Source organism: Lethenteron reissneri, chromosome 9, assembly GCF_015708825.2.
Source record: "Lethenteron reissneri isolate LAM-NWPU_2019-01 chromosome 9, ASM1570882v1, whole genome shotgun sequence".
NCBI classification, from domain to species: domain Eukaryota; kingdom Metazoa; phylum Chordata; class Hyperoartia; order Petromyzontiformes; family Petromyzontidae; genus Lethenteron; species Lethenteron reissneri.
Genome location: NC_083787.1, coordinates 5,898,897 through 5,915,572, shown reverse-complemented (window position 1 = coordinate 5,915,572; position 16,676 = coordinate 5,898,897). Strand labels below are relative to the sequence as shown.

Below are 16,676 nucleotides of genomic sequence, written 5' to 3'. Positions count from 1 at the left end.
CATCACGCACTGTGCATACGATCCTTAATCCCAGCGCGTATCACCTCTACACATATAATGGTTGAGGGGAGGGGAAGGAAGGGCCAGGAATGTCCCACTTTTTATTATTATGGTAAGGTGCGGTTTGAGACTATGAATAGACTGCATAACAAAAGACTGAGCCTTTATTATGGAGAGGTTCGGTTTGTGACTACACCTAGCCTACATAATAAAAGTGTGAAAAAAGAAGAAAGCTAAACCTGGTAGAAAGCTAAACCTGGTGAAACAACTGGCTGTCCATCAGTAACCTGCAATAGTTTTCTGTCAAATAAGATGGTTCAAATAAGTGTAGTTAAATCTTTTTTGCATGGTTAATCACATCTTTCCAATGATTAAAACGAAACGTGATTTTTATTTTATTTTACTTTTATTAATTTTAATGTTTTACCTACGTGACTTTACCGAAAAAACCTAAGAATATGAATCCTTGCAGTCACAAAAGCTTCAAATCTAGAACTACTGTCGAAGCATAACGATTAAATGGCTATCACTTGAAATACTGCAATGAAATAACTAGTGCAGGTCTTAAAAGTGTTCTGCAATTTAAAAAAAGGAATTAGAAAACCAAGACTACCTGAATCCATAATAGGTACGATGGAATACTCACAACTCTCAAGCCACCAGGAAAAAAAGATCATGAATCGAAACGGCATTCCAAGCATATGTTTATGATAAATACCTTAATCTGTATGTCTCAAAAACCTCTTGGGGTACTTCCCGACGAGGTAGAAAGCTGAAATATGGTACATATGTAGCTTTTAGGACATAACAGGAAAAATCTGGAAACGAGATTTTTTTTATTTTAAGGCCCCCAAATCTCGATTTTAGGGGCCCCATAAACATTGCGGGTTTCTTTGTTTGATAAGAGCATTAAACAGATAATAAAATTAAAGCGAGAAGCATTATATCTGTTATTGTTTGAGATTTTCGATTCAAGCGGTTTTGAATACGCATTTTATGATGTTTCAATCTGAATCATTTGAAAACGGTAAAAGATAGGAGCTTTCCCTCGGAGTATTATGCTCATAAATGTTTGTTATTAAAAAAAAATTACGGAATCTTTAAATGAAGCGGTTTCCGATGGGTACGTCTTTAAATATATGAAGTTGAACCAAGTCAACTATTTTTGTGGGTTTTTTTTTGCGGAAAAATACACGTTTGGAGTAGTCAGTGTCTGATTGTAAATAAAAATAGTTAAAAAAATAATAGGTTTTATGAACTAGTGAAACAATACTCTTTGGTTCTTTCGGTAAAGCCACGTAGGTATAAAATAAAATAATTTTACGTGAAACAATAATATGCTTTAGTACATTTACACGTACCAGACTGCGCATCACCTACCTATCCATCTATTAAACACTTATACCTATCTGATATCTGCGTATCCACCGAACTACCCCACTTATCGATCAGTCTGTCCACCCACCTGCCTGCCTATACAAAGATCCCCCACACAGCCTGAACAGACTCACAGTGCTGTGCGCAAGCTTCTTACGCCTACCTATGAACCCACATTCCTACCAACCCACCCATATGCATACTGGGCTATTCACTCAGCCCTCAGAGTCTCTTGGTAAATCCAGACTTTCCTGATTCCTCACCGTGATGAAACAAATACACGCAATGTAAATGTACCTCCCTAGGACATACCTGTCAACCCACCATCAGTGCCCTCCCTTATTATAGACCTTATTGGTCAGCCCGTGCCCTTATACATGTCAACGTTAATCCTACAAAATAGCATCATAAGGGAGAAATACTAAAAAATAGACAATTACCACTACTACACTCACCATTAGTACACGCACCACTACTACACTCACCACTACTACACTCACCATTAGTACACTCACCACTACTACACTCACCACTACTACACTCACCACTAATACACTCACCATTAGTACACGCACCACTACACTCACTACTACACTCACTACTACACTCACCACTACTACACTCACCACCACTACACTCACCACTACATACCTGTCAACCCATCATCAGTGCCCTCCCTTCTAACAAACAATTCAGACTTTATTGGGCAGCCCGTGCCCTTATAAACATCAACGTCCATCCTACAAAGTGCCATCACAAGGGAGAAACACAAACAGATATAAAAAAACATTCTAGATTTGAAGTTTTCGTGACTGCAAAAAATAGGTTTAATGAACTAGTGAAACAATACCCTTTGTTTTTTTCGTAAAGTCACGTAGGTGAAAATAAAATATTTTTTTTAAACTAAATTATTGTTATTTCGCTGTTTGTCCCCACCTGAGGACGGACGCTTGTGTTGCGCCCGAAACGTCGTGATCTAATTTAGTTTTCATTTTTGTTTTCACCTACGTGACTTTACCGAAAAAACCAAAGAGTATTAAAAACCCACATGTTTTTGCCCGTATTGAAACAACTGTACACCGTATCGACCTGAACACTCCTTGTTACAATAATACGAGGTTAACCGCGTGGGTTGACAGCTATTGCTCCACTACACGCACGCACAGTATACAGACTATGTCGGGTCTAACGACACATTTATATATTTACGCGATCTAATCCAACAAACACTAAACACATTGTCCTGCGGAGGGAGCTGGTAGGAACGTTGGGTTGCTCGGTCAATGGCCTGCAGGGTCAACGGCGGCGTGGTGTATTCCGCAAATATGCCCGACTGCGAGGGCGGGCACAAGCCGGCGTGAGTAGGTTAAACGTTGAGTTTTATAAGAGCACCACTGGGTGACCAGCCCCTCCCCACCCAGCCCCTCCCCACCCAGCCCCTTCCCACACTCCCCACCCAGCCCCTCCCCACCCAGCCCCACCCTCCCCACCCAGCCCCTCCCCACCCTCCAAACCCAGCCCCTCCCCACCCAGCCCCACCCCTCCCACCCCCCACCCAGCCCCAAAGTCCCCTACCGAGCCCCGCCCTCCCCGCCCGGCCCCTCCCCACCCTCCCCTCCCCACCGAGCCCCTCCCCACCCAGCCCCTCCCCACCCTACCCGCCCAGCCCCTCCCTCCCCACCCAGCCCCTCCCCACCCTCCCCTCCCCACCCAGCCCCTCCCTCCCAACCCAGCTCCTCCCTGCACGACGGACACAATAATCCCTGTGGGCTGTTGTAACCAGGAGGTTCCCACCAGTAAAAACAGCCTCCATGTCTGCACGCTCCACAGCGCAGCGCCTTGAAGCACAAGTTCCCACGTGCGACCGGGGGGGGGTATTTAAAAATCGCGTTTTGTTTATTCACGCAACAGCTGTTGCTCGCCGCTTGATGACCCCCGCGCGGCTCCCGTCCGCCGTCAGCTGTGACCGCGACGGGCCCCCTCCGGCTAGCGTTAGAGAACTCATCGCGTAAACACGTAATTACTAAATGCTGCTGCTGCTGTTATTGTTGTTGTTCTTGTTGTCTCGTCATGTTAACTTCGCCGAACTCTCTGACCCCCGATGCGCGCAGTCGACGGATTTGGCGACGTTGCACATCCGCGAAGTCAAAAAAGTGTTTGCGGTTGCAAATGCGTAGTTTACATAGGGGCGGGTGGGTTACCCGCATTGTAATTGGTAGTTTACACGCCGCTGTTGCGTTTGTTCTATAGAAGTTTAGAGATGTTACTTGCTGGTGAAACCAAGAAGATCAAAATTGCTTCAGCGTTCGCTCGCTTGAACGCATGCTGCTGGATAATATTTGGTCTTGGAAAGCCACCGCTACTTTAGCTGCAGAGACAGCGGAGTTTTAGCTCATACAGCGTTTGTTTATCTGAATTGTCATGGGTAGTAGTTCACGTACGGCTACCCACGTTAAAACAACACAGTTTTAGTTTGAGGATGCCATATTGCAATAGATAGTTCACATGAGGGCTTCGCATTACAATTGTCAGTCTGCATAAGCGTGCCGCTACACGCCTGCTGCAGTTCGCGTGTGGGGCGGGAGTCGTGTTACATTGTCTACGATGGGTTAAGAGAGTGATGCTTGGGCTAAGAGTGAAGGACGTTCGCCAGTGAGTTTGAAGGGCATTGAGTTGTGAAGCTTCGTGGCACTGGGTTACGAGTTTGGTGGGCATTGCATGTGGAGGGTGTTTGCAAAATTTATTTTTGGGGGGTTTTGGTGGTAAGCGTTGGGGCAATGAGTGCCGTAGCGTTTTTTACAAGGGCATTAGTGTTGGTGGTGGTTGGCAATCAGGAGGGTATATTGTGTTGATTGTGTGGAATTTAACACTGCTTGGTTTATTTAGTTTAATCCGGTGAAAACTTAGGAGACAAGGCGAGAACTCGGAGACCCAGGATGCTGTACGCTCATTTTTAAAAGTGGTATGGGTCGGAAAAATGATAAAAGCAAGGAATATAACACAAAATACAACAATGACAATTAAACTAAATATAAACAGAAGAACCAAATTACGGGAGAAATAAAACTAGAGCTCGGTATTTTGCATTTGAGGATGTCAATTTGCAAAAGAGATTTGCGTCGAAATGAACCCTTACCCTGGTGGATAGCGTTGACGATTACGATTTCGCAGCTGTACAGGAATGCAAAAATTCCATCAAATGTATCATTCTAACAAAAAAATACAGCCAATAAAAAGTATGCATTTGTATGAATAGATTATTAATAGCTGTATGGTCGTGAAATATGCACAATTTACAAACATTCAAGTTAAACTAATCCTAACACAATTGCATCGTGTCGCCATGTGTGAAGTGTGATCTTAAAACCTCCCACAAACAGCATGGCGTGGGGAGGCTCTCATTTAGCAGCACATTGAAGGCTTTACATCGCCCTTGTTGATTACAAGTTGCACCTGCGCTACGAACCTGGCGACCCGAGTTCGATTCCCGCTCATGGCCAACACCGGTGACGATTATCTGAACCGGTCCTGGGCCTCCCCTAGGTCGACTCGGCCTCAAATTAGTACCTGGTGCGGTGTGTAGTAAACATCGCCACTCAGGAGACAAAGGCGGTCTGGGTGTGGTGCTGGCCACCCACCCCGTCGTGTGCCGTGCCAGCCTTCATAGGTTCTCGCTAACACCACTTGCCCTAAAAGTATGTTAAGACTATGGAGAATTATTTGTCTTTGTATTACCATATTACTGACTACATGCCAGTGTCGTAAATCATCAGGAACCTGCTGCATACAACTTTAATGTTGCCATTTATTTTTTTATTTAATAGGGTTATTATCGAGATTGCTTTTTAAGACTTGAACTTCAGCAGAATTGTATCTTTTAGATAAATCTGCTCTTCTTCTGTAAATGTTTAACCACAGTTACTTATTAACAATCACTGGTCGCACAGAGTAACCTCTGGCTGCCCTGAAAGCTAAATAATTGTATACACTTTGCTGAGCATCCACATGCATCATGGCCGATGTACTGTGCTATTTCATACAGCTGGTATCACAGAAATCTTATCTGACCTTCTTGGTTCTTTCGGTAATGTCACGTACCGAAAGAACCAAGAAGATGAATCCCTGCAGTCACGAAAGCTTTAAATCGAAACTTATCTGACCTGTCATGTAATTACTACAGTTCTTGTATTACTGATCTCGTCAAGGAGACATCTATGAAGCTAGGCTTGTTTTTCCATGCTCAAGACTTGCTTAAGGGCAGTAGGGGTGGCACAGTGGTAGCACATTTGCCACGCGGCAAGAAGGGCCTGGGTTCACTGCCCTACTCTGGCACTTTTCTGCGTAGAGTTTGTATGTTTTCCCGCTGTCCTGCATGGGTTTCCTCTGTAGCCATGAACATGTATCATCTAACCGGTATTTGCCAAACATCCCAATGCTAAAAAACTACCTTCAGATTAATTAATTGGGATTACACTGTACAATATCGCCCATGACTGCAAAACATTGCATAACCCTCATGAAAATGAGTATTACGACTCGGTGATGCGTTGCTGAGTAAACAATAATAACAAAAAATGATTCCGAATTTATAAAGCACAGATTCGGCCAAAGTTAGAAGGCTATTGTCATATCTGGGATGGAGCACAGAGTTTCTACCTCATTTATGCAGTGTGAAGCAGCAGGGGTGATTGATGCTCCAGTTCAGTGGTATTCCCTTATTCACCCCAATCACTCACCACTGGTTAGCCAACATCGTTATCACTCTTCTATAGCTGCTACAATGATCACTGTTCTTGTGAACTTCACTCATTGATTGCTCTACTCACTTTGAGGGATTGGTCTACCAGAGTGACTGTTTCGCCTCACCCATGCTGCAGTAGATGATCACCACACTGCAGGTTAAAACACTTCTCTTTCTGCCCTCAAGCTGCCAAATTTCGGAAGACCCTCCCATCGTCTCCTTTTTCAAGTTCTTTAGAATTTTGCTCAATTCAAGAAGCACGTTTACCTCATATGTATTCTTTTCTTTGGTTATTTTGGTAAAGTCACGTATAAAGAGAAAATAATAAATTAAATACTAGCATACGACGTTTCGATTGCAACACAAGCAATCATCAGGTTTAAATGAAATAGAAACACAAATCTAGTATACTTAGAAATGTTATGTAATACAACAGAGAGTCGGATAACATAAGTCAACACCCTACCTGGTTGATTACGTTCTTCCTGAGAATGCTAAATTTGAGAGAGAGATAAAACACAGAACCAGAGACATATAGACAGACATATATAGAGACAGATATCACAGAGATACCTAGAGAGAGAGACGTACATAGGCACACAGAGAAACCACGTCTCTGTGTCGAGGCCTTAATTATATTTATTGCAAGCTTAATAGTGCTGTTTCTTTGCTGGCCATTTAATGGGCTCAGTATCTTTGATGTATATATTTAAAAAAATCATTATTGCAAAATGCGTGACACAGGTCTCAATAGGAAATTTCCAGGAACACCTTTACAGAAGCATGTGTAATGCACCGGAATGTGCCCTGTCTCATCGGATAACATGCCCAATTTGATTAATGTACTGAATAATGGAAATCGGAACCGATAACTTATTTTGTACCTTATGTAGCCAAACTTGCTTATCAAGCTTATATAAGTATACGTGCTCTGCTCTGCTTGTATGCATATAGCACAGCAAAATATATGATGTATTCACACATATAGTGGCATTATTTGACTTCAATGTGCAACTAATTGATTCTCAGAATTTCACTGAATTCTCAATACAGTAGTGTAATTAGGGAGACTCGGGGTTTTGTAGCTGGGGACACGGTAGGCTGTGGTCATTAGTAACGTGGGGATAATGCATTAGTGAGTGAGAATCGTAGTCAGCAATGATCAATTCGCTGCTGCATGAAGGCCTCCCCAAGCCATCTCCACCTCACAGCCCCGTGATATGACATGGTCCAGCGATGTATAGCGTGCTCGCCACTTCTTGTAGAGTTTCGTGATTTGTGTCTGGGATCCCACCCTGGTTAATACTGCGGGTGTATTAAGCATAAGCTCGTTTGTATGTATGTACGTTGAACTTCGTTTCGCACCGTAGGGAGCCAACTGTGCTAGTCGCAGGTGACAACGTGGAGAGGACGCAATCGCTGTTAATTTACCTGCATGGCCAAATCTTTGTGCTTGGTGGTGTTTTGAATATCCGGAGAAAATTCACCACAGCCTCTCGAGCTGGAGAAACCTCATTGCCTGTGCGTTGTGTGTGTCGCTGGATGACTATAAGCGAACGCCTGTGTGGGTTGTGTTTCCAGGTAACTGGTGAACCAAGAGGCAAACATGGCTTTTAGAAATCTGCTGAGGGAGGCCACATCACTGTTCAAGTCCTGCAACGTTCCCTTGGGGAGGCAGGTAATAATCATTCGTATGTATCGTCGCCATCATCATCATCAACCGTGGTAAATCCACTGCTGAACAAAGGCCATCCACAAGCCATCGCCATCCCTGATAGTTTCGCAATGCAACAATCCTTCTAACTCCTGCACACGAGCTGATTTTGCCTTTATGCAGCAGACATCCTTTTGGGCGTGTTCCCTCCTTTTGATGCCAATGCATTGGTCTCAACCACTCGGTGGTTTATTACATCACAGCATCATGAGAGATGGCAGCAGCTCAGGGAGGCCTTCATCCAGCAGTGGAATTACCATGACTAAGATGATGACGAGTAAATGAAACGCTGACAATAAAACACATTCCTGCGGAGGGAGCTGGTAGGAACGTTGGGTTGCTTGGTCAATGGCCAGGGTCAACGGCGGTGTGGTGTATTCCTCAAATATGCCCGACTGTGAGGGCGGGCACAAGCCGGCGTGAGTAGGTTAAACGTTGAGTTTTATAAGGGCACCACGGGGTGACCAGCCCCTCCCCATCTAGCCCCACCCAGCCCCTCCCAACCCTCGCCACCCAGCCCCTCCCCACCCTCCCCACCCAGCCCCACCCTCCCCACCCAGCCCCTCCCTCCCCACCCAGCCCCTCCCTGCACGACGGATGGACGGACACAATCCCCTGTGGGCTGGTGTAACCAGGAGGTTCCTACCAGTATCATATGACACTGCTGAGAATGCTCACAAATTCTTCAGTGACAATGATGGCGACTCGCGGCTTCCCGTGCGCTTGACGCTCTGCGACGCAGCAGGCCACGCGGCGAATGGCCTCCATGACGGTGGGGCAGCAGCAGCACGGGCGGATGTACGAGTTGAGGACGTACACGGCACACCCGCACGCCTTCCCCGCCTTCCTCAAGCTGACCAACGAGTGCATCGAGCTGCGAACGGCGCATTCCCCGCTGATCGGCTACTGGACCGTGGAGCACGGTCCCCTCGCGCAGCTCGTGCACATATGGCAGTACGGTACGCACGGCACCCGCGCGCCACCACTCCTGGGCTCGGTGTGGCCCTGGCGGTGAGTTGGCCGTACGCCATGAGGATAGCCTTACGCCTGGTCGGCAGTTTTGTTTCCGCCACGTACGTATGTATGTATTTTTTTTACTTAAAACTTTCGTGACGGCAGGAATTCATATTCTTTGGTTCTTTTGGTAAAGTCACGTGGATAGAAAAAATTATAAAAATAAATATCATTTTTATTCACTTTATTTTTATTATTAGTTTTTCTATCTACGTGACTTTACCGAAAGAACCAAAGCGTATGTATTATGTTGAACTTCCTTCGCACTGTACGTAGTAGCCAACCGTACTATTCTGAGGTGCTACAGCTGGGACACCACCCGAATTATTTAAGTAATTGATTGCTAGACTGAATCGGGACAATAATAGCAAGCGGTGAACTTCATGTCCGCTTGCCATCCTTCGTCAGTTCTGAACATTACACAGCATATTTGGGCGACCATTACCCGAATACGAGGGATTGCCAAGGATAACATTAATGGGTTGTAGGTGCGTTAACCTGACTTTATTTGATAACACGAAAATGGTTATCACCTTGTTCCTACACTTGCCGCTGGAGCGGAGGTGATGGGCGAAACTATGGTGATGTCATCCAGATCGGTCGTGTCGTGCTGGGCATGACTTGTAGGGGGACTCTTGCCTTCAGGAGGCAAGATGTGGGAGCGCCTTCCATTTTTTAATGGGGCCTGCGTAATCGACAGAGTAGGTGATTCCAAGTTTTCATACCTGTCAACCCCTTATCAGGGCCTACCTTATTAGAGACCAATTCAGACTTGATTGGTCATCCCATGCCCTTATAAATCTCAACGTTCATCCTACAAAGTCCCATCACAAGGGAGAAACACAAACATAACGACAAGAACAAAAATGTTGCCATCTTGAAACGGCTGTACGCTGTATGGACATGAAAACTCAATTTCCCTGTACAAGAATACGGGTAAACCGTGTGGGTTCACAGGTATGAGTTTGGGTTGATTAATTTACCTATCTAATTGTCCCAGCTGTTGTTTCTGCCATCACCTGATAACTCCTATGGAAAATTTAGTCTTCCTCCTCTCTTCCTTGTAAGATAAGGATGCTGATGGATCCAGTGTCCGTTCTTATCACACGTAGCTGTAGCATTGGCGCCTGAATCATTTTATTTTCACAACTTAAGTTCCCCACTCCCGTATTGTGTCATTAAATGTTATTGCGTTGAAAGCCACGTTACGAATTCTTGCAAAGACGAAATTGTTCCCTTTGCTGCAAAATCAACGTTAAAACAGCGTCATGTGGTAAGAGTAAGCCCTTTTGAACAGGAACATCCATATTACGAGTTGGAAAATTAGCTTGGTAATTGGTCATTAAAGTATGGAGGCGCTTATGGTCGTGGTGACATTGATGCAACTGCTGGTCATGTTTGCGATAGAAGTGGATAATGATGGTCGTAGGAGTAATATAATTTTGGTGGTGATAGTTGTGGTGATGGTTATGGCTGTGGTTTTAACAATCATAATTACAGGGTGCTAGGTTTTGATGATGATGAACCTGGTGCTGGTGGCGCTGCTGCTGGTGATGAAGGTGCTAGCAATGCCTGATGATATTTCACGGTGGTAGATGATGCTGCTGTTGCATTTAGCTTTGATAGTACTGCTGCTGCTGGTGGTGGTGGTGTTGTGTGCACAGAGGACTACGCACAGAGGACGGCGGTGCGAGCGGCACTGGCCAAAGACCCGGAGTGGCAGGAGTCTTACATCGCCAAGGTCATGCCCATGCTGTGCAGCCTTGAAAGCGAGGTGACCTACTTGGTACCCTGGAATAAGCTCGGCGAGCCAAAGAAGCAGGGAGGTATGTCGTGTGATGTTTGGTTTACATATTATAGCTTATTGTTCTCACTTTACTGTTATTGTCTGTGAGTAAGGAAGATCGGCCAGACAACGAAGGAGCTGGTTTACTAAATATTGCGTGATTATTTCATGTATAGAGGACGTAAAATTAAGGCTAGCACAAAGACTTGTTTTAGTACGGTACATGCGTCCATTGTCTGTTCACAATTGATAAAGTGAGTACCGCTGTTTGGGAAGTCAAAGGTAGTCGTTCTTTGGAGACCCTGTCTCCTTTATGGGAATATTTCCCTGTCAACCTTAGCTCAATTGGAGATCACTCATTCACCTGTATTGCCTCTGTTGTCTGGAACTTACCTATGCTGTTGACTCCCTGCCCCTATTCCAGTCCAGTTACAAGGCCTTGCCTTTTTTCCCTGCCTATAATTGTCTGCATCTCTCACTATATATAACAAAAATAGCTCCACTGTTTCTATACAGTGCCTCGAGATACGATTATATTTAGATGATATGTAAATCCAACTTTATCGTTTTGTATTTCCACCACTGACTTTGTCACCAGTGGCTATGAATGCCATCCTATTTCTCATTAGCAGGTAGTCATTCGATACCAGTAAAAGGTGGCTGGGAGGCTTATTTCAATAGTTGGGTGCCACGGTGACGAGATGTTAACTTCCTCGCCTGGTATACAAAAGGTTGTGGGTGCGATCCAGACCCTGATGCCTGCTGTATATTTGGAGTTTGCGTGTTCTCCCCGTGATCGCGTGGAATTTTCTCGGGATCCTCCGGTTTTTCCTTCCACATTTAGAAACAGGCGCTTATAGTATTTGGCTGCTATAGATTTCCACACGATAAGCCGCTTCATTGATCTATCGTTTGTGGCCAGGTCGCTTCTGGAAAAGAGCTGTATAGCTCAGTGGGCCTTATATCTGGTAAAAAAAAAAGCTTAGTTTTTATCTTTCGATTTAAAGCTTTCGTGACTGCAGGGATTCAGCTTCATGGTTCTTTCGGTAAAGTCACGTAGAATGGAAATAATAAAATAAAAATAAAACATAATAAAATAATTTTCACGACGTTTCAGCCACAACGCAAGCAGCCGTCCTCAGGTGAAGAACAGGTCTGTCAGAAAGACAGCGTCTGAATGAACACCACCAGGCTTGGCAGCGTATATTTAAGCTGGGTTGGATATGCAAATTCATTTGTCAAGGCGCTCTTCCCCCTCCAACCCAGCTTAAATATACGCTGCCAAGCGTGATGGTGCTCATTCAGACGCTGTCTTTCTGACAGACCTGTTCTTCAGCTGAGGACGGCTGCTTGCGTTGTGGCCAAAACGTCGTGAGAATTATTTTATTATGTTTAATTTTTATTATTTTATTATTTCCATTCTACGTGACTTTAGTTTTTATCGTTTAAGAGTGTGAGTGTTTCATGCGTGGCCTTTTTTACTTCGCGCTGGCAGGTGTGTACGAGCTCGTGACGTTTGACATGAAGCCCGGCGGGCCCGCACTGTGGGGGAAGGCGTTCCGTGCCGCCATCACCACACACCAGCACGTCGGATACGCTTCCCTCATTGGCGTCTGGCACTCTGAGTTTGGCAAACTCAACCGAGGTCTTCACCACCACCCCTGAGCTCTCTGTCGTGCGAACACACACACACGTTGCCGTAATAACCACTGACTTCACTGCCGTGGTAATGGGAACCTTGGTTTCGTGACGCTCATTACACTGACACACATCCAAGGTTTTGTATTTACCAACCTCTGTGGTTTATGGGGAAACTGTTTGGTGAAGGGTTAGCATAGTTCAGAACATGTATTAAATAACACAGAACTAAGGGGCATCCTATTGACTGTTAAGTCTATGCTGGCATCAATCATGTGTTGTTTAAACCGACAATAGCTTCGAGGTGGATGGTTGGCTCAAAAGTCAGTGCTGAGCTGGTGCCACTAATTCAGTGGGCTCAAATCTCGGCAGTCACCTGTAATTAAACCCGGTTCTCAAGTGTAGCGAGTTTATTGTATTATCCCAGTTACCAACGACTACATAAAACAAAACCATCACATTTAATTTTGTTCTTTACTTAAATTGGCTTCATTTAATCTCCGAGAATTAAAAACATTGGTTTGACTGTCATGCAATTGCCATTACTGTTATACTTTAGCCGGGCACTTGTGGCACAGGCATCTGTGATCCTGCGCTGAGGAGGTGAGGGTTGCTATATGACACAAGTTCGTGAAACTCCCTCCCAGCTTGTGGTCGCCATCTCCTGGCTTGCCAGGGGATAGAACTACAGAAAGTGGATCAATGTCCATTCTGTATGGGGATTGAGTGTGGGTTTTATCCCGCATGTACAGTCTAAACACTCATTAGTGGAGTTGGCGAAACATCCTAATATAAAATCACAGAGCTTGAACAATTGTTGGTGCCAGTACTTGCTGTCTGTGGCATTCCTCGTTGCAAGAATCGTTCACTCTTGGGGAGAGTGAAAACAATTATAGAGGGTGTAGACCAGGTCACCTTGAGGGGGCCTCAGAGGTAGATCTGCAGTATCTGCTTCTATGGGTCATTCTCTAACTCAGAGGTTGACATAACTGGGAGAGATCGGCCAAGGGACACTTTGTCACGATGGATAAACAAACCTGAGGTGAAATTACATCTACTTTTCCTTGTCCCGTGCAGTGCAAGTGCTGTGGAACTTCGACAGCGCAGACTCGCGTGCGGCCGGCAGGCACTTGGCTCACGAAGACGCACGTGTCGTTGCGGCAGGTGGGCTCACTCCCACATGCACCACCAACCCAGTTCCCAGCCAAAAGCCCACACGGCAGCCCAACGCAACGTGACCCGTTTACATGGTGCCCTTCCACACGTCTCGTGTTGTATCCCTGCCGACAGACGTACTGTATGTTTACAAAGTTAATTGAACATGAAACTGATTTAAAGCTTTCGTGACTGCAGGGATTCATCTTCTTGGTTCTTTCGGTAAAGTCACGTAGAAGGGAAGTAATAATTATTTTATGTTTTATTTTTTTTATTTTATTACTTCCCTTCTACGTGACTTTACCGAAAGAACCAAGAAGATGAACATGAAACTGGTAAATTTGTATTTTAATATTCTTGGTTCTTTCGGTAAAGTCACGTAGATAGAAAACAAAAAATAATAAAATTAAATCTTGACTTAAAGCTTTCGTGACTGCAGGAATTCATATTGGGTCTTTCGGTAAAGTCACGTAGATTGGTTCAAAGAAAATAATAAAAAATAACAGAAAACTACGACGTTTCGATCGCAATGCAAGCGGTCGTCTTCAGGAAAAGGGGGGGGTTAGCTTCCAAGGCGAACTGTTTATAAGGGACTACGCCCGTTTCAAACCCTTATGAACAGTTTCTCTTGGAAGCTAACAGCCCTTTTCCTGAAGACGACCGCTTGTGTTGCGATCGAAACGTCGTAGTTTTCTGTTATTTGTTATTATTTTCTTTGAACCTATCTACGTGACTTTACCGAAAGATCCAAGAATATAATAAAATTAAAATAATAAAAAATATAAACATTTTGAAAATAATAAAAGGAAAAAAACCACAATAACGTTGTGGGTTTTTTGCTTTTATTATGTCATTTTATTTTACTATTTTTATTGTTTTTTGCTTTTATTTTAATTGTATTATTAAAAATTTGTATTATTTGTTTTCTATCTACCTCGCTTTACCGAAAGAACCAAGAATATGTTTTCCTGCAGTCACGAAAGTTTTAAGTCAAAATGTATTTGCATATTGATATTTTAGGCATATTACCTGATGTAAGTATTCTTTGGTTCTTCTCTGAATTGCTGCAGTCACAAAAGCTTTAAGTCAAGATTTAACCCAATATCAGGTCAATTCCAAAATATAGTCAAATTGCACATATCTTATATATGTTTATGTCTGTGTTGTAGTTAAAATGCTCGTAGGATACACACCACCTGGCACATATGTTGGGGTGCAGACTTGCATCCATAATATTCGCATTACCATAATCCCTATCCTAGCCTCGTAACATAACCTCGAACTTAATACCTAATCCTATTCAAAAGGCTCACCTTACCTCCTCACCCAGCACATGTTCCCATGTATATCAATGTATGCTCAGGTGCATGAGCAGCTGTAATGAAAACAGCTTCTACCCTTGTACGTATGAGGCATGTGAAGGTACCTCCACTGCTGATCCGTAATCTACAGAGGTGGCTAATTATACACGTGCATGGTGGCCCAGCCACACTCAAGTCAAGTGTTTTATCGGAAATGAATTAGTCCACGCACGAAACAAGAATACCAATGTACAGTAAGGCTGCAGAAACCTGCTGCAGAAACTCCACCTCCTTACGAAACAAAATGATTTGGCGGAGGGCAAGCTTGAACTTGCCCGTGTGAAAGAACCTCCGTGCCTCGCTGTTCATTGATGTAGCCTCACGATGTCGTGTCACGCCACCTCCGGCTCGTGCCAGCGATTATTTTAATGTGCGAAGGCAAATCTTATTTGAATTCCACGGTTGGATCGGCCGCCCAACGAGCAGCTTGTCCTGTCTTGCAGTGCGGGAGAGCGTGAGCTACGTGGTGGCGCAGTCCAACAAGCTTCTCCTTCCCACTCCCTTCTCGCCGCTCAAGTGAGACGGGCGCAACGAACCGTGGTGGCGCCGCCACCGCCGTGTTGAAGGGACAAGCGTCACAATACTGGCGGGGACGTCCGCATAGAAACGGCTGCCTCACTTGCACCACGGGGGTGGTGGTTTAAACAAATAAAGCTCTCGTTCATTTCAGGTGGTTGGTCACGTCACGTGCCAAGTGATATTGGTATTTAAAGAAATGTAGTAGCTATATAGTCTCTGGCAAAAAAACTAAAAAAACTCGTAATACGTTTAAAACAATTGATGCGTTAACGTTCAACTTTGAATACCTCTGGTACATTTAATTATATTAAAGCGAATTGAAGGTGATATAATCTCAAGGAATCTTGCCGTGAGCATATTAACATTAGATTTAAGATGACATGTGATATTAAAGAAATGCTGAACTAAAAAATACTTTTAAAGTGTTAAAAGTTTTTTCTATAAGTTACTCCTAATATAATTACACATAAATGTAGCCAGAAAATAAAGAGAAAGTTTGGAAATGTTATGTTTATGTTTCGGTGATGAAATAGCCTATATTATTTTGAAACCTCTTAATTGGCAAATTATATTTATATTAAACCGTTTTCTTACATTTCAGTTTGAAATGTCCTGCATGAAGATATTTTACATAGATTTTCCTAGCTGAAATACACCCCTCAGTCATTGAGCATTAATTTGCATTAAAACGCTGCAAGATACTTTATCGAGTACTGTACTGAAAGACAGTCATTTGTGTTGCAATATTGGCAGCAAGTACCGTCACTGAAGTAAAATAAAGACTTATACTTTGAATTTAATTTTTTGAAATGCGTTCTTTTAAAGACTTGCACAGCTGCATTTCACGTCAGTATTCACATCTTACAAGCTGCAGTCAGTCCAAAATACAAATATGGATAGATACATTAAAGCAGGGGTCGGGAACCTTTTTGACTGGGAGAGCCATAAAAGCCAAATATTTCTAAATATATTTCATTGAGAGCCATATAGTATTTTTAACGTATAATAAATTAAATATGCCTTACTTTTAATGCGACTTCTGGTCACGGGTGCCGTGACCCGAGAAATTTATCTTCAAAACTAATTTCTGTTTACTTTAAAATGACACAGTATTATTAAGCAATATCACAAGTATTTTAAAATGAGTTCCAAACTGATTTTTTTTTATTATTCTTTTTTTCAACTCAAAATTGTCTGGGAGCCATATGCCGTCACCGGAAGAGCCATATATGGCTCGCGAGCCATAGGTTCCCGACCGCTGCATTAAAGTGTTCATGGGTAAGGAGTAATCCCACCTTATAATTCCATGGAAGGCTGTCAAACTGAGAAACCTTGTCTGCAATTTTTACCATCATAAATTCAGTTCAGTAC

The 16,676-nt window shown here is 43.7% G+C and overlaps 1 protein-coding gene across 4 annotated transcripts; it reads left to right on the top strand.

The window, feature by feature from the left end:
• Nucleotides 1-3,287: 3,287 nt before the first annotated feature.
• NIPSNAP3A (nipsnap homolog 3A) lies at nt 3,288-16,100 on the top strand. 4 transcript variants are annotated; one of them, XM_061548752.1, is made up of 7 exons: nt 3,288-3,393; nt 7,700-7,796; nt 8,578-8,791; nt 10,511-10,672; nt 12,128-12,277; nt 13,348-13,434; nt 15,230-16,100. In XM_061548752.1, exons 2-7 carry the CDS (start codon nt 7,725-7,727, stop codon nt 15,304-15,306), a joined length of 762 nt encoding a protein of 253 aa, XP_061404736.1. In that variant the 5' UTR covers nt 3,288-3,393; nt 7,700-7,724; the 3' UTR covers nt 15,307-16,100. The 4 variants fall into 4 exon arrangements, with proteins under 4 accessions (XP_061404736.1, XP_061404734.1, XP_061404735.1 ...); XM_061548750.1 differs by having other exon boundaries at nt 8,575-8,791; XM_061548751.1 differs by having other exon boundaries at nt 3,311-3,385; nt 8,575-8,791.
• Nucleotides 16,101-16,676: the final 576 nt, after the last annotated feature.